General features: G+C 43.4%; 1 protein-coding gene across 4 annotated transcripts in view; it reads right to left on the bottom strand.

Annotated features, from left to right (window-relative positions):
- The window catches only part of CHN2 (chimerin 2), a 383,768-nt gene that overhangs the window by 318,405 nt on the left and 42,962 nt on the right, over positions 1 to 22,401 (bottom strand). For 2 of the 4 annotated variants that reach the window (XM_079932004.1, XM_079932007.1), the window contains exon 1: positions 17,698 to 17,787. The exons of the other annotated variants lie outside the window; for them this stretch is intronic. In XM_079932004.1, the coding sequence (XP_079788130.1) occupies positions 17,698 to 17,746 (49 nt within the window). In that variant the 5' untranslated portion in view covers positions 17,747 to 17,787. Of the gene's footprint in view, positions 1 to 17,697; positions 17,788 to 22,401 lie in introns of those variants that run through there. 4 annotated transcript variants of the gene reach the window in all.

Raw genomic sequence — 22,401 nt, 5'->3', positions numbered from 1 at the left:
ACGATCTTCACACACTCTGGCCTGCCATAAAAATGAAAAACAGGAATCTGCTCTCCAAAAGCCTTCTGCCTGTTCTCTTTTCTTTGGAAATAACCTGAGATTCTTTCTCCAATTAGGTGCCAGTCATCTATTCCACTCAAGCCTTCACAATTTGCGGGGCTTTCTGTTTTAAAAACAAAGAGCTGCTAATGATCACCGTTTCTCATAAATCAAAGCTTTAAAAATTCCTCACCATAGCAACCAGGAGTGGTTGAATCAGCTGCTATTATTCCCTGAATTTCTAATAAAACAATTCCAACTTACACCAGGCTCAGGGGTGTTAAAGTCAGTTGAGAATCAAAACCTTCAACCCTCACTGTCCTACTTTTCATTAGAGCTGAAGAATCCATCCATTTTTTGATGAATGGCTCATAACCACAAAACAAAGTGTTTCAAACCATAAGGCACTAACAAGTGAAAACAATGCATCAGTAAAAGTTGTCAGTCACCTTAACTTGGAAGGGAAGCAGATACATTTTTTTTGTCAGGGACTGAATATTATTACAGAATGAATAGGTTCACTAATCATTAGGTTCTCAACTAGACTAAATAAGTCATTTGACTGGGGGAGGCCAGGTTTCTTAGAACTCTCAGTATTTCTAGGTGCCCTTAGAGATTTCGAGGGCTGCAGACATTCTTGACATACCTGTGGCAGACACTTTTGGTTCCTCCATCCTCCTTCACAGAACCCTGCTCCCTCCAGATGTCCTCACTTTTCCAGAGCCTGGCCCCATCTCCATTCCAGGAAGGGGGTCATGACTGGACTGTGTGCACCACGGGAATCCTATTCTTGCCACTGATTGGCTTGCATATGAGCATGTGAGAAAACTGTGACCGATGAGGCAAGGGGAAGTCTGCTGGGGGGAGGAATGCTTCTGAGACAGGTGTTCTTACTTTCCACCAAGTCAGGAGGAAAATATTATCCCTTTTCTCTTTGTAAACGTGATGCCAGGGACTGCCGATGTCATCTTGACGCCAAAAGGAGAGTAAAGCTGAGGACAGAGCCCATCCACCAAGAGGGAGAGCCCACAGAACTGCAGAGAAGCAGAGAGAGTGGAATGCCACAGTGTATAGTATCCCTATCTCCCGCTTCTTTGGGGGTTTTCTGCAGAAGCATCCTAACCCATGCAATAATCACGCCCTGGAATGTTCTAGTCAGGAAATTAGGAAGTGTGAATGCGTTAGCATGAGAAATGAGAAATGTGTCAGCATGAGAAATGTGTCAGCATGAGAAAAATTACACGCACAGGATGTCCCAGGGACAGTGTGTCTTTTGTTAGGGAAAGCTTGGCCAAGGACATTAGCAAGTAGGAGGACCAACGTATAAAATCCACACCTGGGGTGAGACGTGAGGGCAGCTGCAGAGGCCAGCACAAGGCACAATACCCTGCCCACGTTGTCGCAGGGGACTCAGGGCATCCAGATTTCCCGAGGGAGGACACAGAACAACAAATCCACTGTAGCCCGTACCCACTTCCTCCTCTGGGTACCAAGAAAATACTGCAAATGGGATCTTAAGGAAAGAACTAAGGAAGACGTTTCCGTACTTGCTTTGCCTTCACACTCCCATGAATGGGTATTTATGTGGATCTTGTGTGGGTACCCATCTTAGCTCTCCCATGGGGAGAAAGAAAGAGGACAGGCCATGAACAGGTTGAAGGGGAGCCAGTCATCGTATAAATTCATACAAGCCTTTGAAGATTGAAGCCTGCCCATGAAAGTGATGACCCAGGGACTCTGCTCCCCAAAGATGCCAGTCTCTATCTCCGTAAGCTCCCCACCAGAGCCAGATATTCCTCCAACCAACAGGAAGTCTATCTTGCTCTAGGAGACTCTAAACTTGTGGGGAAAGGAGGATTTCTACAACAACCTGGTACTCAAAACCAACAGGTCTTTTTAAAATGCTTATTGATTGGATTCATTGTAGTGAACTCTATGTGGTTCTAGAAAATTTCATATTTGTAATATTCATATTTTACATCTGATCTGATCAAATGCATTTTTCTCTACTTGTTCAGGGTGAAAGTAAGCACTGTCAGAACAGCTGAGACAGCTGTACCCATGTAATATTTTAGTCTTTCTAACAAAGTATTTACAGTACAATACTGTGATCTGACATGATCAAAGGGTGTCAGCTCTTTGATTAGAAACAACAAAAGAGCCAACAGATGATACCCTTGGAAACGTTTGCACATGCATCCATCTAGTGGGGCATGGAAGAGAGGAAGAGAGGCATCACTGCGCTGATAACATCCAGCAGCACCATGTACACAGTGGGAAACTTGGTTCCCAGATGACCGCCGTTCCACTTGGAGGGCATAAGAGTTGTGCCCAGGGCTTGAAAAGCTGCATAAAAATCTAATTAACTAGTCATGAGAAATGCATTAATTGCTTTGTCCAGCATCAGCAGAGACCTGCTGCTGTCCCTCATTTTTCAGCCAGAGGAGGGAGGACACCGTGGCCTTTAGGGGACACTGGGGAAGGAGGTATCTGCCTAGTGCAGGCAGAGCTGACCCTGAGAACCAGTCACAGAGAACACGTTTCTGTGGAACCTTTACAGGAGATCGGAGGCTGGCAGCAGAAAAAGATGAACGTGCAAACAAAAATGGGAAGAAGAGAGGTACCTCCATGTGTTGATAAAGATATCAGTGAATACTGGAGTGAATGCCTCCCATATGATTACAAGCATCCTATCTGGAAAGGACTTGATCTTTAAGTATATTCCAGTCTTTTCACCCTCTCATGCCTACTCTATTAATTTTTTGGCCTCTTTTAAATAACGGGTTTACTGAGATATAATTCACACACCTACAATTCACCTCTTTAAAAGTGTACAGTTCAGGGCTTCCCTGGTGGTGCAGTGGTTGGGAGTCCGCCTGCCGATGCAGGGGACACAGGTTCATGCCCTGGTCTGGGAGGATCCCACATGCCGCGGAGTGGCTGGGCCTGTGAGCCATGGCCGCTGAGCCTGTGCGTCCGGAGCCTGTGCGTCCAGAGCCTGTGCTCCGCAGCGGGAGAGGCCACAACAGTGAGAGGCCCGCGTACCACAAAAAAGAAAAAAAAGAAAAAACAAAGTGTACAGTTCAATGACTTTTAGTGTAATCACACACAGGTGCAACCATTATTGCAATCAATTTTAGAACAATTTCATCACCACCAAAAGAAAGCCATACCCCATTAGTAGTCACTCTGGTTTCCCTCCAACCCTCCCAGCAGGAGGAAATAACTAATCGACTTTCTGTCGCTATGATTTGCCTATTCTGGACATTTCACATAAGTGGAATCATACAGTATGTGGTCTTTCTTAGCTGGCTTCTTTCACTTAGCATAATGTTTTCAAGGTTCATCCTTGTTGTAGCACGTATATTTTATCCGTTTAAAACAAATTTCTCTACAGCTCTCCCTGTTGAACTCTAGCTTTACTACTTATGTTCCTTGAGTGTTCACTATTCACTCCTGAAAACTGCTTGTGAACTACAAATCAAGTTTAAAAAGAAGTCCTGGTTCAGAAAAGTCTATGTAATTTTTCTGGGAGTCTCCTATTGCAACTAAATGCAAATAATCTGTATTATCAGTTTAAAAAATACTAATTTTCTAAAAATCATTAAAGGCACACAGCTAATGTGAAACAGTGATGGAATTTACATCACTTACAGAACTGATTTACCTACAAGAGATAAAAGAGGGACTATAGCGGCCTTCCTTTGATAGACTTGGGATACTGACATATTCATTTACTCAACAACTAGTTATTGAGTGCCTACTACATGCCAGACACAGTTCTAGGCACTGGGGATTGACTGAACAAAACAGACAAAAAATATCCACCATCACGGAGCACGTATTTTAGTGATATGTGATAAAATCATTTCAAGAAAGAAAACCAAGGGAATAATAAGCAGGAAATTCAAAGTAGTGGTTACTCTGGAGGGAGGACACGGAAGGGGAGGGTGGGACGAATTGGGAGATTAGATTTGACATAAATACTCTACCATGTGTAAAATAGACAGCCAGTGGGAACCTGCTATATAGCACAGGGAGCTCAGCTCAGTCCTCTGTGATGACCTAGATGGGGGGGATGGGGGGGATGGGAGGGAGGTCCAAGAGGGAGGGGATATAGGGATACATATAGCTGATTCACTTCGTTGTACAGCAGAAACTAACACAACATTGTAAAGCAATTATTCCCCAATTAAGAAAGAAAGAGAGAAGGAAAAAGAAAGAAAGAAAGAAAGAAGGAAGGAAGGAAGGGAAGAAAGAAAGAAAGAAAGAGAGAGAGAAAGGAAGACAGAAGGTGGGGGAGGGAAGGGAGAAGGGAGAAGAGAACCCAGGAAGATGCAAGGGAACAAAGTGTTTTAGGTTGGGTGGTAGCTCTCCTTATGTGAGTTACCTTGCTGTGCTTTGTAACTTGCATGTCTATTACAGATATTCATTTGCATATATTAATTATTACATCAAATTTGATTTATAAAAGAGCCACTCCTCTGGATTGGAAAGTATAAACAGTGATGTGCCTTTGGATGAGAGATTTGTCCAGGCTCATTTCAAATGTTTACGGGAATATGGGATGCACAGTGAAGTCTCACACTGAGTGGAGAAATTCTAAACTGGCGGGATTACGCTTCAAGATTTTGAAAGGTTGTTGAAGAAGAGCAAAATAATACATTTAGAAGAGATTTTTCCAGTTATATTAGATGATCATGAACTCTGCATCATCAACTTATCACCCAGGAAAGAAATCTATGGAGCATCTATTAGAATGGGAACTTCATAAGACCAGAGACTTTTATATTTTGTTCACAAATTTTCAATTTTCAAGTTTCTTTCACAAACATATTCCCATTTGATTCTCACAACAGGTATTATTAGCCCATTTCATGGATGAGAAAATAGAAATTCAGAGGGGGCCAAGTTAACACAGCCGTTGGTGCTAGTGTTTGGGCCAGATCCCCAACTTCACAGCACGTGATACATGACACATCACCCTTGAAGTCCAGGGTTCAAATGAACCCACATTTATTTACAAAGCCAAGAATGGATGTTAAAAATAAGTTTCAGAGAGTTACATTCAAAGCAATAAAAAGAAATACAAGTCCACTCTGAGGACAGAAAATGGATGGAACTCATTACTATAAGAAGCAGCACAAGCTAGAGCTACATATGCTCTCAGAAACATGTTTACATGAATTCCTGAATGACAGATTTACACTCAGTTATTTATGAAAAATAAGATATCTGCAGGGCATCTCTTCCCTGAAAGACTGCTGTGCATTTTTACAAAATACCCCTTAATGTTATTCCTGGGGTTAGAATATAGAACCAAATAAGTACGGTGGCAATTATTATGTTCTTGTGACAAATTACATTGTCTAGTTCCAAATCATGTCTTCCGTTCATAATTCCCTAGGATTTGCTGTGGTTATGCTCCTAATCTGAACCTGATATTATTTCAAGAGAGTTGACAAAGCCACTGTCAATTGCTTTTTCCTCTGAGGAAGAACTCACATTTGCTTTAAAAAAAAAAAAAAGAAATAAAAGCACGTGGGTTAGTTTGGTCGCTTAAAACAAGCATAGGGTTCTCACAGGGACAAAGTTCAACCCTCAGGCACATCACATAAGAAAAAAAAACCCTCTGTGCCCAGGTTACTGACAGTACCTTCAACCCTAGATATGGATCACGAGGGAGATAACCAGAGGACACCTGATTGAACTCACCAGACCCCCAACGAGAACCTAACTGCTCACAGCACTTCCTGAAGGAGACATCATAACGCTCTCTTTGCATGTGAAAGTCAGCAAAATAGTATTTACCCAATAAACACGGTTTTACAGTCTCACTGTCTGCAGGGACAAACACTGTAGAACAAAATGGCTAATTTTTCTGTAATAAAATGAATTTGAATGAGCAACTTAAATCAATGTTAGGCAGCCAAATTATGTGTATTAATATCTACACATCATTAGCAAAATCCCAAGTGAATTTTTTCATTACCGAAAGTAATGCTAGGCTTGACTTTTCACTTCCCTTGATATTAACATACATTTGGTGGGAAATAACTTTTGTTTGAAACGCAATCCACTTTGGCTTTCTGTGTATACATATACACATAAACACACACATACAGACATATACCACGCATGTACATGCGTGTATACACATATGCATACTCATGGCAAGAAGCTTCAGGTCAAGAGAAAATGTGTTCCTTATTCTCTCAGCTTCTCTTTCCAACTTCATAGCATTATCGCACGGCAGGCTTTCTTTGGAAAGAGGGGTATACATAAAACTCACAAGTAAATATGTAAAGTCTAGAACTATCGTGAAGCAAAAACCAAAAAAAAAACAAAGCACAAAACCTATATAAACAAGAATCTGATGAAACTCCCAGTTTGTCCCTCTCTATAGTATTTCATTTCAAAGTCACTGTACAGACCCAGAAAAATGAAGGATGTCTCTCAGTGTCTGAGACTAATCCAAAACAGGGACTTAAGAATCAGGGCTGAACTGGACCTGGGGGGTGGGAGGGAGGGTAAGTTTCTGGCTTGGAAAGTGGACAGGACGGCAACCATGAGAGCCACTGAGCCAAGCAGCAGGGATTCTGTGAGAAAGGCTAGAACATTCTCACTGGAGTTGTCCAGACCAGTGCTGTCTAATCCAAATATAATGTGAGCCACATATGTAATTTTAAATATTCTGGCAGCTACTTTAAACATTTTTAAGTAAGTTTCTTAAAATATGTTTTCTTTTAACCTAATATCCAAAAAATGTTATCATTTCAAAATATAATATAACAAAGTTATTCATGAGACATTTTACATTCTTTTTGTTTTGTACGAAGTCTTCAATTCTGGTGTGTATTTTAGCTTGCAGCCCATCTCAGACTAGCCACATTTCAAGGGCTAAGTTGCCCAGGTGGCTACCATATTGGACAGTGCAGGTATAGGTCTTGAGAAGACCCTTACAGGTCAGTGTTGCAGCCCTCACACTCTAGTAGATGCTGCAGAAGATTTACCCCCAAAACCATGCTCCCTGCTTCCTGCTTACTTGCTGCCCCCAAAATTGATCTTTCTCAGGTTTATTCCTTGGAAACAAAATTATTTAAGAAAAAGCACTTTACATTGTTAGAGTGGCATTATGTGAAATAACTAAGAAGTGCTAGGTTTCCTTTCCTTGAAGAAGATAGTGTTCAGCCAGGACTGAGGGTAGTCCTCAAGGCAGTGATGGGGCATGATGAAATCTAGGTACTGGGCCTCTGAAGAGAAAAGAACTATGTAAGGTTATCACCCAAGTGATTCTGTGATTCATACTGCCTGAAATTTGTGATCTGAATCATATCAATAAACAACAAGCATTCATGCCACAGGCTTCTGGCTAGTGTGGTTTCTGAGGCCACTGGCCTCAACATCCACCTCTCCCTTGACAGCTGCTTGACACTTGAAAGATACCCTCCACCTTTCCATTTTTTTGTTCCACTTGAAGATGGTAACAGAAGTTCAAGGAGGAGGGCAGCTTCCTTTTCGTAGGAACTGTCATGTTCCTGCATCTTATATGCACACATTTCCCCCCAATTAAATGTGCTGAAAATTCCAAAAGCTAACTTTATTTTCCAAAAACCAGTGCATTTTCTTTGCCCTGTATGTGGGCTTTTGCAGAAGCAAAATACTTCTAGGCAAATGGTTTGCTGATGGCCAAGTTGGCAGAAAATCTCTCTTAAATAGCATAGCTTAGATATGCCACTAGCAACCTCAGTCCACACATTCACAATTTCCCTATTTTATTTATAATTTGGGGGAAGAAATGCAGTTATAAGATCCAAACTTCTTCTGGATATGGCATTTTTTCCTCTTGGAGGGTGAAATTACAACTCACTGTGGGTTTATTTCAAAAAGAAATGGAGCTGCCATTAAGGAAACTACAGACCATTTTTTAAAAAGCTTGAATCAAACTTCAGGACTAGCAGTGTTTATCAACATTTTAATTACTCTTCCCAACATTATATTCTAGCTGTCATTCCACAGTTTGCCTCAAAGTTATGAAAAAATTACTTATGAAAAGCCAATTTGCAGAATTAGTAAAATCCAACCCAAGCAGCACAAGGAGCAAACACAAGAATGGGTGAACATTTTATCAAATTTTCTATCCTTAGCTAATTAATTTTACATTAGTAAAGTCCCTGTCTTAGAACTTCATACCCTGTCTACAAGTGCTGCCCAACAGAATCTTTTGCAGAATGGTGGAAATGTTCTATTTCTGCGTGGCCTAATATGGTAGCCACTAGCTACCACAGTAGTACCATATGTACTACTAAGCCCTTGAAATGTGCCTACTACAACTGAGGAAATGAATGTTTTTAATTTAAATTTAAATAGCTACATGTGTCTAGTGGTTACCATATTGGACAGCATAGCTCTATATAGTTAGGGCAGACACCAGATCACTTAAGTCTCTGTCTCTGTTGACACAACAGCCTTGAGTTCTAAGGCCCATCTAACATACAAAGCGCTTTATGACCTCTTTGTTGAAAATATTAAATAATTAAATAGAACAGCCTGTATGAAGCCAGACAGAAAAAACATCTGCGAGAAGTTCTCTAAGGATGGTAACTACTCTTTAGGATGAGCCAGGAAGGAGGATGGAGAATGATGTTCTGGAAACGTGGGTCCTAGACTACAGTTCAGCTCTAGCCCCACCACCAACTAGGTGAGCGGCACTGGGCAGTTCCTGGAGTTCTTTGGACCCTGATTCTCTTGCTTATACTATGCTGGCATCTTCTAAACAACCTCCAAGGCCCCTCTTTGGTCCAAACCTACAGTGAAAAGTCAGGTCAATCCAGGTCGGGAGAAAAAAACCAACAATTCTCAGGCAGAAATTGTTGCGTGTGTTCTGCCTGACCTGCTTCTGTAATTTCAGCTCCTTTATGCTTTCACTTAAGATATAAGCTAAGAAATAGACATTCTGCTGCCTGAGGATTCAGAATCTGGGAGTTTCATGAGATGATAACAGGACTTGATATGCTCACACAAAATGGAACGCTTTTGAAATGCCAGTGAAGAAAATCAACTGAATGCTAAGTAGTACTTTTCTTTTTTTGCCTAATTTTTTTCTTTCACTGAGAAAATTTTCAAACCTTTAGAAAAGATGCAAGAATAGTACAATGGATACCTATATACCCTTCACCTTGCAAGACTATTCTCAAGTATAGATACTCACAAGTCTAATATCCTGGGTGTTCACTCTGAAGAGTAATGACGTGATAACACCTCCCAGTTCGTATTGCTGGTGAGAATAAGCTTTGGTCAGACTGAGGTGAGGGTCTGGCTAACTACTGAGGGCAACAAAATAAAGCACAAGTATGTAACTATATTTTCTCTGTCAACCATGAGCATGGATTTCAGCGGTAAACTCTAATGTCAGCAACTTTGTAAATAGATAGAAATGAACCAACCCCTTATGTTTCAAGAGGGAAAAGCATGATCTTTGAAATTAGGAAGACTTTGCTCTAATCCTATCACCTCAAATCCAAGCCCCATCCCTCTCTGAACCTATTTCTTTGTTTACAAAATGGGATATAATGTCTGCCTCAGAGAAATATTGCGAAAATTGTGTGAGATAATGTAAACAGAATGACACTTAGCAGCCATTCAGTAGTGTTAGTTGCTTTTACAGTTTACTACGCATTTTCCCAAACAGTACTTCAGGAATGACAACCCCATGGGATAAATTTGCCAGATATCACTATTTCTGGTTTACAGCCAAGAGAACTGAGGCTCAGAGACATTAAGGGAAGGAGACAGGGAAAAGAGAACTGGCCTCTAATAAGCAGGCGTGCTGGCCAGGTCTGTAGAGGGGATGCTTCTATCACCTCTGTCGATGCTCATCTCAGCTCCAGAAACAGACTCTCACAACTGCAGTTTGCAGCGAGGCATTTAAGGTCCAGAGGGGCTAACTTCACCAAAGACCACATAGCTAGATAGTTGCTTTCGTTAAGTATCTGGTTAAAGTGCCTATGTTAAGGGTTGAGGAGCCTTGGTGAAGGGTTCAAGGGCCTTGGTTAATGGTTTAAGGGTCCTGGTTAAGGGCTTAAGGGCTCTGACAGAGGATTTAAGGGCTTTGGTAAAAGATGTAGGTGCCCTGGCTAAGGGTTTAAATATCCTGGTTAAAGGTTTAAATGTCCGGAATCTTCTGATTCCACATTTATGGCTCTTCCTACAACATCTAACGAAGACACATTTCAGAAGGTGGGATCTCTCCCCAGCTCAAGGAAGCAGACTGTTTCTCCAGATCTATTTGATTCTTTTTTTTTTTTTTTACATTGGAGTATAATTGCTTTACAATGTTGTGTTAGTTTCTGCTGTACAAAAAAGTGAATCAGCTATATGTATACATATATCCCCTCCCTCTTGGACCTCCCTCCCACCCACCCCTCATCCCACCCATCTAGGTCATCACAGAGCACAGAGCTGAGCTCCCTGTGCTACATAGCAGGTTCCCACTAGCTATCTACTTTATACATTGTAGTGTATATATGTCAATCCTAATCTCCCAATTCATCCCACCCTCCCCTTCCCCCATGTCCACCCATCCATTCTCTACATCTGCGTCTCTATTCCTGCCCTGCAAATAGGTTATTCAGTATCATTTTTCTAAATTCCACATGTATGCATTAATATACGATATTGGTTTCTCTCTTTCTGACTTACTTCACTCTGTATGACAGACTCCTTCCACATCTCTACAAATGACCCAATTTCGGTCCTTTTCATGAGTTAGTATTATTCCATTTTATATATATATATACACACCACATCTTCTTTATCCTTTCATCTGTTGATGGACATTTAGGTTGCTTCCATGACCTGGTTATTGTAAATAGTGCTGCAATGAACATTGGGGTGCATGTGTCTTTTTGAATTATGGTTTTCTCAGGGTATATGCCCAGTAGTGGGATTGTTGGGTCATATGGTAATTCTATTTTTAGTTTTTTAAGAAACCTCCATATTGTTCTCCATAGTAGCTGTATCAATTCAGATCTATTTGATTATGCCAGGCAACTGGCATCTAGCCTCTCTCCTCGACAAAATGCTCTCCTCCACAGGCCCACCAAAGGCATGGGGTGATTGGCGGCCTGCATAGTGAGTGGGCGATATCTCAATTCCAGGAATCTGATCAATGTCCCCTCTGACCTGAGGTGATGATGACATTTTAAATAAGGTTATTAATTGAACACCTTTCTTAGAGAATGTCTATGGGAACTAAGACATTGGATGATTGAAAATAACACTTTAAACTGTGGAGGTGATACTGTGAATGGGCTGAAGTTGGGTGACTTTGACAGGCCAAACTGCTGAAGCAAGGCCATGTTGTCATTAGGCCATACTCTAAAGACTATATTAGAAGACTGGTCCCCACGATGGTGTTCAATTAGTAATAAATGAGGGAAGAAGCAGGTTATTTGCACAAGCAGCTGGTGGATGGCTCTCCCCCAGTGCACACATGCCATCTTCAGCCTCAGACCCCAGTGGACAGCCACACGGGTCCCCTGGCAGAGCAGACTGCATGTGGGTTCAGCACATTCCAACTGGGTTTTCCTCTAGCCATGGAAACTTTATATAAACCTCTGCTTTCGTTTGTAACTTTGAGACACATGAGTGTGTTCTGTCACACCCACCAGCCTGCACCAGAGATGGAGGTGTCCATCTTGATGCTCTGACCAGAATCCACGTGAGACCAGTAGCTGCCTTTCCCACTGAGCAAGTGGAAGGAGAAGCAGCAAGGTGCTTGGAGGACTAGGAAACTATTAACAGTAAAGTAGACCAAAGGCAGGGTTTCTGAAAACATCTCTAAATAGAAATGTGACCAACATAATAACTGATGAGAAAACCAAAAGGGAGAAAGAAAGAAAGAGACAGAGAGAGAGGCAAGCCAACCATTCATTTTGAAAATTCAATGACATATTTTAGGAGCCATGAAATGTGAATACATTCATAAAAGATAAATCATGGGTGAATGGTGCTATTAATCTTATGTCTATCACTCAGTTCCTTTCTCTTTCTTTATATCTAACTATCCTGGCAGGAATCTTAACCTTCCGGCAGAAAACGCTTTCCCAAACCATACCAAGATGACACTGCTCATGTATAGGTTTTCCAATCCTAATGTCCGGTTATTTTCACCATTATGTGAAAACAGGAGACCCTGCAGAGCAGCAGAAGGCCCTCAGCAGGACTGACACTCAGGCCAAGCCCCAGGAGGCAGTGCAAAGAACACATTGTTCAGTTAAACCCCACAGAGACTGGCCTCAGAAAATACCTGGGGTTTGCATCCCCCAAAAGTTGAACAAATGTCAAGGTCATTCAAAACTCTTCATAGGGTTAGTGGGAGTGGGGGGGGCATCTGGAGTTTTAACAAAAGTACACAAATCAGTGGGCCTTTGTCAAACACTGCAAACAAGCTGTCATGCTTAAGAAGAGCCTCCTTTTCTCTCAGATTTTATATCACTGAGTTCATCTCAGGTACCACAAAGTACAGTGAAAATCTAATAAGTTAAAATAAGCTGTGGAAAGGTCACCAGAAAAACAGCAAAAAACAATATTCTTCAACTGAGTGAATGATTTCTCTCAGGGGATTGACTTTTAGATTGTGATTTTAAAAATATTTGCAATGTTTCTGAAATCGCAATTTTTTTGTGCACACGATTTCAAATAAAGGTGATCAAATCTTCCTGCCGTTCTAGGTGACTGAAATTAAACTGCCAGCGGTTATCACTAAAACAAAGGTACAGCTATTTTGCTTACACGTAATTGAATGTTTCTGAAGTCTAAAGGACTAGAAGACTTCTCAGTGCGAATGTCTGTTTCAACAAAGATACCCTGTTTTGTAGTATTGGATCCATGGAGTTTCTAATTACACGTATATAAGTCTTGGCAGCATTACTGTAGTTCAATTTTGCCTTCTGCATCTAGGAATGTGAAAGATTTGTATATGCCGCTGGTTGTGACTCGCCAATAACAAGTAATGAAAATTCCTATTTATCATTTCTAGGATCAACACCAGTTTGACAGCAGAAAATGGCATTACTTACCTGGCACACAATTACTGTTGTATAGAATCTGGAAAAATAAATCCCTCAATCCATTCAGGAATGTTCTTTTCCCAATTACGGTTTCAATGACTCTGCACATAACACTGATTTTTATCTTTTTCTATTTGCATTTTAATTTCAAAAGTCCCTGTCAATATTATTTCTATAATACAGTGTGTTTATGTTTTCAAAATCTTAACAACTTCTTATCCCAGGAGTCCCTTTATTATTTAATTTTTTACTTTGTTCAGTTACTGGAAAACATCTCATAGCTTCTTTATCTATTACTTTACTTGAGTTGATTTTTTTCGTTACTTTATGAAATTACCCATTTGGTGATCACATGACTAATATGCAAAAAGTTCTTATTTCAATTATAAAAGCAAATCTAATTCATGACTATTAAGAGAAGTACTTTGCAAGTCAACCACTGTTTATTTCAGAATATAATCAAGTACCACAGGCTAGATTAAAAACTTAAGGATAGGGATTTTTTTCCCCCTGATTTAAAATAAAACAGGTAATCAAACCTTCCTGCCAACCTAGGTGCCTGTGAAATTTAATCACCAGCAGTTATCATTAAAACAAAGGCAGGGCTTCCCTGGTGGCGCAGTAGTTGAGAGTCCGCCTGCCGATGCAGGGGACACGGGTTCGTGCCCCGGTCCGGAAAGATCCCACATGCCGCGGAGCAGCTGGGCCCGTGAGCCACGGCCGCCGAGCCTGCGCGTCCGGAGCCTGTGCTCCGCAACGGGAGAGGCCACAACAGTGACAGGCCCGCGTACCGCAAAAAAAAAAAAAATAAATAAAAAGATTTAAAAACAAAGGCAAAGCAATTTCTTTCCTTTTTTCTTTTTTTTTTTGTGGTATGCGGGCTTCTCACTGTTGTGGCCTCTCCCGTTGTGGAGCACACGCTCCGGACGCGCAGGCTCAGCGGCCATGGCTCACGGGCCCAGCCGCTCCGCAGCATGTGGGATCCTCCCGGACCGGGGCATGAACCCGTGTCCCCTGCATCGGCAGGCGGACTCTCAACCACTGCGCCACCAGGGAAGCCCCAAAGCAATTTCTTTTACACATAATTGAATATTTCAGAAACACATTTCTAAAGAGTTCTCAGAAAATGTATTTAAAAATTAATTTTAACCTGATTATTTCATCTGTTGTGACTCAGCTGGTAATGTAGAATAAATGAGATGCTTGGGTAATGTGGTCCAACAACAGCAGGTAAGAACATATTCTCAGGAAAATCAGATAATTTTGAGCTTAATATGAGTAAATTATTAGATTTTTACTCTTCACACAAATCCATCCAAACCTAAACCTCCCAGAAATAGAGGCTATTCCTCTAAGAGAGGTTTAACCCATGGTATTCTATTCAAGTTCACCTCTCCATATCCTGGACCCTACAGAATCAACCATTCCTTTCTCAGTGCTCAATTGCCCAAGTATGTCCTAAGGTACTGGAGAGCTGTGCCACTAAACCCATTGCTACCTGAGCAGAAAGAAACTGTCCAGAGAAGAGGAACCACCAAGAAAACAGGTCAATAGCCCTAAGGAGGGAGTTGAAAATTAGGCAATGAACTTCCCTATCTCCAGGTCTTTGCCTAAGATCTTACCTCTTCCTGAAATGCCTTTCCCGCGCTCTGCTTTTTGAAAACATTCCACTCATCCTTCAAGGCTCAACTCATATGTCACCCCTACTGACCCCTCACAACTGAGGTCATCACTCTCTTCCCTGCACTCTCCTCCCCATAATTTATTTTATCAAAATGGAAAATAGATTGCTATTTGCTTGTCCATCTCTGCTGCTGGATGGAGAGGAAAAGGATCTTGACGCATTTTTCTATTCCATACACTTGGGATTATGCCTGAAACCTAAAAGAAACTTAATAAATGCTTGTTTAATGGAGCTCAAACCGCAAGACCAAACTTAACATGCAAGGTAAGAGGCAGACTTGATGTGTGTTGGACTTATTTCTGTACCTAAAGTCTGAGTCAGTGAGAGCTTTCTTTTTCATTCCTCCAAGGAACAAACTTTATTCACACCAAGCACTTATTTAGTGCCACACCCTGTGCTAAACGCTCTATACACGTTATCTCACTTAATCCCCATGACATTCTTATGAAGTAGTTCCTGTTGTTAGCATCAGTCTCATTTATCGATGAGGAAATTGAGGCTTGGAGAAGTTAAATAACTTACCCCAAGTTACCCACTGCTGGAGCCAAACTCAAGGACAATAATCCCAGAACTTCAGAACTTGAAGAAATCCTTTAAATTATCTTCCTCACTTAACCTCCTTGAATCTGATGCTTATAACTTACTGCCTGGCACATAGTAGGCCCTCCAAAACGGTGATTAATAGATTGATGGAGTGTCCTAATTTTTCAGACTCTGGCCTTTGCCTGAGAGAACCCAGCTGCCACCACAAACAGGCTCTATTCTTTCCTGCCCAACACCTCCCACAGGTGTGAATTGCTTGTGTCACCTGAATTATTCATGATCCACACGATGGTGAGCTTAAAAAGAGAATGCTGGCTCTCAAATTTTTCAAGACAAAGTGCCTGATTAATTGGTGAATTAGCCAATATAAGCTCATGGCCCATGGTTGAGTCATACCAAAAAATATACCTCTGCCCACTTTTTGAATTTAAGCTTTCGCAAAATTTTCCAGTTTCCATTAGGATTTAAAACAGTGGTAACTAAAGCAGAAAAAAGAACCATCACAAGCATCTCTATTCTATCTACAAAGCAATTAACATCATCTAAAGCTTATACTGTGCTGCTTCAAACCCATGTATTCTTCCTAAGGCTGAGTTAGGTTTTTCAATAACATTCCTTAAGCTTAAGGAGATCTTTCATCAAGATCTGAAAATTCAGATGCCACAGCATCTGTAATTTATACCTTCAGTAAATCACGTGATAACACTGCCTTATTGTCCTTTATCCTTTCTTCTTTCCCTTCGTCACCTCTCCCCCACCAGTTCATTTTCTTGTGGGCCATTTTCGGAGAGGGATAACCATATGCTAATCATAAGCTAACATCACTGTGTTTTAAATTCAATGTTAGTCAACCAAAATGAACTGAAAAGCAGCAGCAGTGGTTTGGGGGTACTAAAAATAAACTGTAGCATTTGCTGAGTTCTCAGAATTAAAACCACAGGCGGTCAACTTGTTGCTGCTCTTAATAAGATATGACTGTTCTGCCCCATTGGTTGCTACTACCAGAAACTTCAACTACATCGTACACATAACAACACTGTGCTTTTCATTAGTTGGCAGTGATCAAGAAAGGAAGTGCTATTTCCCTGGAACTAAAACCTGCCAAAAAAGATAATAAATGGCTTTCAAGTGATCACCTTGTTCCACGTCACAACTGCACCTTAGTCAAATCACCTTGCATTTATGATTTAATTAGTCACACATCTAGAGATATGGTTCCTTAATGCTTGGCTTGCTGTCCAATGCCTCCAACAAAGTGTTTCTTCTTGTGAGTTTAATTTTTGGGTAATAATTTAAAACACACACACAATAGGAATTAATACAATATTGATATATTAAGCATTTCCATTAGGACTTCAAGACCTTCTTGACCCATGAATGCTGTAAACTACACTAAATGTCTTATCAGCTAACCCTTTAGGGTTTGTCATTAAAGTTTTCAATGACTAGCGAAGTAGAAGAATTCTACCTAATGCATCATCCTGATTAGAAACCTGTCATACTCAGAATCCAGTGGGTCTGCTTCTATTGATTCCTACTCCTTCAGATTCATTAGCAATTTGTTCTCTTCAATTAGTCCCGCTGTTCAACGTAGAAAAGCTGAAAGAAGCCCTTCCTTCCTCGGCCGCACTTGAAAAAAAAAATATGTATGCCTGGAAAGTAAAATCACAGAACATATTCCAAGAGGCCACAGAGGAAAATCACACACACACACACACACACACACACACACACACACACACACACACACACACACACTTGCAAACGGGCAAATTGTCAAAGGCTGGCTCGACCTCGCGTCCCCTAACTCGCTTCGATCAGAACCAGAGAGAATTACCTCTATCTCAAACCCATACCCCAAGCGTGGGTCTCCACGGAGCTAATTTCTGAAACAAACAAAGAAAATCAAGTCTGCGAGAAGCGAGGGTTTGCTCCCCACTGCCTTGAATGTGGACATCCCGCGGAGCGGGCACCCCAGAGCTAGCGGGTTGGGGCGCCCAGCGTCACCCTAACCTTCCCCGCCCCGCCAGCCCGGGTTCCAGCGGCGCCAGAAAGTGCGAGCCCGCCCCTACCCGGTTCGCTTCTCGCCTGCTGCTCCCCAAATCTCCAGAACCCCCGCGTCTGCACACTAAGGGCGCCCCGCTCCCCCACCTCTGCGCTGTCAGACGCCAGGCGCGGAGGTGCTGTGGGCACCGAGGGTGCTGGCCAGCCAAACAAGTGTCACACCGGCCGCCTGCCCTCACCCCGGGAGAGCGGGCAAGACGGCCACAGGTAGGCTCTCTCCATCCCAGAGTGCGGGGCGAGGGCAGCGGGCGACAGACCCAGCGGGGCAATCGCGCCCGACGGGCTGAAACTCACCGGAGGACACCGAGGAGCCGGACAGGCTGGAGTTGCTGGACGCTGCCATCTCCGCGCGCCCCGCGCGACGCTGCTCGCTCAGCCGCGGTGCGGACGCCGCCGCCGCTGTCCTGGCCCGGCAGCTCGCAGCCTCCGCGGCCCCCAGCCCATGGCAAAGTCCTGGGGACGCGCAGAAAGCACCAGCCTCCGGACTCTGCCTGCACTTCCTGCTCCGCCAGATGACGCGCTGCTGCCGCCGCTATTTATTTGTGGTTTCCGTCACTCTCGGCGCCTTCGCACGCTTTTCTGCGAGTGTCGAGGGTAGGTGGGAGCGGAGGGAGGCCGAGGGGCGGCCGAACCAGACGAATCGTGCCTCCAGCTGAGCCCCAGCTGCGGTGCGCGCTCCCCAGCGCGCGGCTGGGACCAGGGCGCCCGGGCGGCCCCGAGACGCCCCGCCGGCTCCCCGCACCCTCCCCCCGGCTCCCGCCTCCCCGGCGGCACTTCAAGCTGCCCGGGCAAAGGCGGCGGGAGACAGACAGACAGAGCGACCTCCCCCTTCTCCCTCCTCCCCAACTCCGCTCGCGCGCACACAAAGGAAGGAGAGGAGACGCGGGAGCTCGGGGGCTGGTTCAGCTGCCGCGGGCTTGACAGCTCCTGCGACGGGGGCTGGAGGGGGAGGCTGTGGGCTGCAGGGCGGGGCGACACTGGCCCGGGGAGCCGGACCCCGAGGTGCCGGGGAAGCCGCTGGGGGGCGCGGGGTGAGCATGGCTGCGGTGCACAGCGCGGCTCCAAATGTTTGAGGGCGACCGGGTGTGGGGCGTGGGGGAAGGTGGCGGGACTCGCGACGCCCGCCCGGACTCGGGAGCAGCGAGACAGCCGGGGTGCGATCCAGAGGGCGAAGGCGGGGTCACTAAGGACACGATGCTAGGCGTAAGGGGGCCTGGGATGCCAGAGCGGCTATGGAGCGCTCCTTATACTCCCCTCCAAATTGTCCTTTGTCACTCTGGAGCTGAGGATTCCTGCCCTGCAAGAAGGTGCGTTTCCTAAAATACCCTCAAAACACCCGGCAAGCCAATCCGGCTGCTCTTAAGTACCCCAGCCATGGACAGTGCCCGACGGGTCCACTGGGCTTTTGAGCTGGGCCTTCAAAGAAATAGAGACGTTCCAGATATGCCATCAGGCCCACACAAAGCCGGGTGTCAAAGAAAAAGAGGTTCTCACACTGCAGTCTTGCAAAGGATCTTCACAAAAGACTTAAGACTTAGCAGCAGGTCCAATTGTGCCCTTTCTGGATAAGGAACTACTCAGGTGTGTGAGAGAAAGAGACTCTGGCACAAGGTGTGTACTTTACTCCTGTATTTAAACCTAAATTAATTTCACTGGGAGGAAATATCATGCAGATTTTTTAAGTCTATTTCACGCTCCCAGCAGGGTAATCGGTTCTTTCATTCCTGAAGCCACAGAAAACTGTGAAATTTGAACAGAAATTGTTAGTTCAAAGGAAAAAGCAAACATTAAAGGAATGAAAGTACTCTCATTATGTAGCAAAGTGGAAATTGTTCACATTGTGGTTGTTCAATTTTTAAAAACATGGTTAAAAGGACATAGTCAATTTAAAAATTATCAGGAGTGACACAGGAACAGCAGCCAATCCTAGGGGGTCCACCTCAACCAAGCACCTAACACACAGTGAATAATAAATGTTGAATAATCACAGTATGCACCCGTGTCACATTTTCTAGTTGATTTAAACTTTTTTTTTTTTTAATTCCCTCCAGGATGCCATCCCAGTGTATGTTCCCAATAAGGCTTTTTTTTTTTTTGCGGTACGCGGGCCTCTCACTGTTGTGGCCTCTCCCGTTGAGGAGCACAGGCTCCGGACGCGCAGGCTCAACGGCCATGGCTCATGGGCCCAGCCGCTCCGCAGCATGAGGGATCTTCCCGGACTGGGGCACGAACCCGCGTCCCCTGCATCGGCAGGCGGACTCTCAACCACTGCGCCACCAGGGAAGCCCTTGTTTTGTTTTTAATGCAGCTTGCAGAATAGTTGAGGGCTCCGGAGCACTCTCCAGTCACATTGGACTGAGTCCTCCTGACACTCATCTACATGGAACTTGAAACATCCCAGCCTGGTATACGGAGACCCAAGCACCTCCACTCCGCCCCCCTTCCATTCTTCTTCTTCTTTGTGTAATGCAGCCTTGATGCAGCTTAATGTGGAGCCCTTCAAGGACATATGGCCCATCACAACCTTGACCTCTCTGTCAGAATAGAATTCCTGTTTTTTTCAGAGTTCTCCTGACCAAAGGCATCATCTACCTCTCTGACTAGTAATCTGTGTATCCCTCCAGATCTTTAGCTGGTGGACTGTCTGACTTGGCTATGTCACCTAGTAGGGCTGTCTCCCTCTGGGCTTTGAAGGAGACTACACCTGGATTCAAACTCTGGTTCTGCCACTTATTAGCTGTGGGACCTTGAGCAAATTACTCACATTTGCTGAGGTTCAGTTTCTCCACCCCCCAACCAAACTCCTAATAATGTAGGGCGTGGTGAAAATTAAATGACATGAGATGTGTAAAGTCACAGTGTACCTGGTATACAGTTTGTGCTCCATAAGTGATTGTAAATTTTTTACTTGAAAGATGGAATCTATGATTTGAACAACTTTGGCTTTCTCCACTGCATCTGGAGATAACTGGAGATAACTAATCAGCAGTGACCTGTTCTACCAGGGGAAATGCTCATCTTCGGCCCAAGGTTTGTATCTTTCTTGTCCCAAATCAAGAAATATGCCAACAGGTTTCATCACTCAGAAGTCTCACAAAGGGATGTCAAATTCTATTTCTGCAGTTTGGATGATGATATCTACCCTCATAGAGCTTTACAGTCCTTAGTTAGAGAAAGTAAAGCATGGCCCTGTGAAGTAGATTATTTTTTTATTCCCAGTTGACAGATGAAGGGACAGAGGGACACTTGCTGTGAAGGCATCACCCCAAGGCACCCTGTGTACAAAAGCAGAATAAGATGGAAAATAATTTTTTTTCCACTGGGTCCAGAGGTCAGAAGAATACAAGACCAACAAATACGCTTGCTGAGTAGAAACGGGATGACTGGGGAGGCTTAGCTAATTGGTAGGAGATGGACGGAAACTCTGAAGTCCATTATTTTGAAGAACAAAAGGAAAGCTCTAGGTTCAGTACTAAAATCTGAAAGTTAATCAATAACTTGGATTGTTAAAGTCATAACCAACAGAGAAAACTCAGCAGGCATGATCGCTCACCATCAACATAGTTTCAGAGGCTTAATGGCTCGCTGCCACTTGCAAAAATGTTTAATATCAATATATTAGCAGAAGGTAGAGGAAACAAGATGCTAACCTCCTCCTCAGTAGGCTCAGGAACCTGTCTGTGGACCTTCCAAAGCATTCCTCTAAATGAAGCAATAAGAAAATTCATTCATATACTTTATTCACTCATGTACGGCCTTATTTCTAGGTAATGCCTATCTGCTGGTAAAAACGGGAATATTGGTGCTACAAAGATCTTAAGTCTGTTTGAGAAGCAGGGATTTTTTAAAGATATTTCTACCTTCTTTCTTCAAAGAGTAAAGTACTTATGGGATGAAAGGAGTCTTGATAACTTAGTCTATTTAGGCTTAAAAATTACCATTTTGTTTTAACTTAGCATTCATGCTTAGCTTAGCATTTAAAGCCTTCCCACCTTCCCTTTCCAAACATATTTCCTGTTGTCCCTGTCACAAACGTAACCCTGCCTCACCTCGCCCCCTAACCGCTGGGGCTGCCAGCACTGGCCTTTTCCCATCCCTCCCTGCTGGACCTCCTACAGACCGTGAAGGTTCAAGAAGAATGTACCTTCTTGGGGAATCGTCCCTGAACCCCAAGCCAGAAATCGGCTCTCCTTCTGTTGAATTCCTATAGTCTTTTCTCTGCACCTCTCAAATGGCAGATGCTCTGTCTTGCTTTGGTCGCAATTGTGGAACATATTTGACCTCCCTACTTTATTAAAAGCTTCCTGGGGGGTAGGATCCTTGTCTGGCCGGCCTTTGTAGTCTCTACCATGCTTTACACACAATAGGTGCTCAGTGGATATCTGTGGAATAAGTGAGTAAACCAAGGAACAAATGAATCCATGAATGGTTCTCATGTACACCAATTAATTTTCACATCAGTAGCTGTGACCACTGAGCAACTAGGTGATGAGTGACGCATCTGGAGCACAAAAAAGTTGACGGGCACGTTAAGGACCCACTATTTTGCTGTGAACAAGAAAAACTAAGATGGTGAAAACAAGAATAAATTTCCATGGAGCAAATGTTTGCATTCCCCACCCCCACTCCCATCACCAGCTGTTACAACTCCTGTAATTTATTGTTTACAGAGGCGCTCTTCTGTTACTGTAATTTGTTTATTTTTGCTTTACTGTTCCTTCCTTTGAAGTTTAAAGGCAGACGTGAAAACACCGAAGGGTACATGCGGCTGTTGTGGCTGGAGCTGAGCTCCCACATTTCAGGCACTTGGGGGTGTTTGTGAAGGTCATTCCTCTTCTCCATGCTAAGCATAGAATGAAACATTCCTGACTTTCAAGATTAATCCAGGGGCCATCTTTCGGGAGAAGAGTGGGTCTATTTGTCAACTAGTTTTAAATATTTTATGGCAAATACTCTACTATAGAAAAGGGGTCCTTTTGCCATTAATTTCTCAACATA

The sequence above is a fragment of the Stenella coeruleoalba genome (genome assembly GCF_951394435.1).
Source record: "Stenella coeruleoalba genome assembly, chromosome: 9".
NCBI classification, from domain to species: domain Eukaryota; kingdom Metazoa; phylum Chordata; class Mammalia; order Artiodactyla; family Delphinidae; genus Stenella; species Stenella coeruleoalba.
Note: the sequence above shows the minus strand (reverse complement) of the source record. Positions and strands in the feature narration are given on the sequence as shown.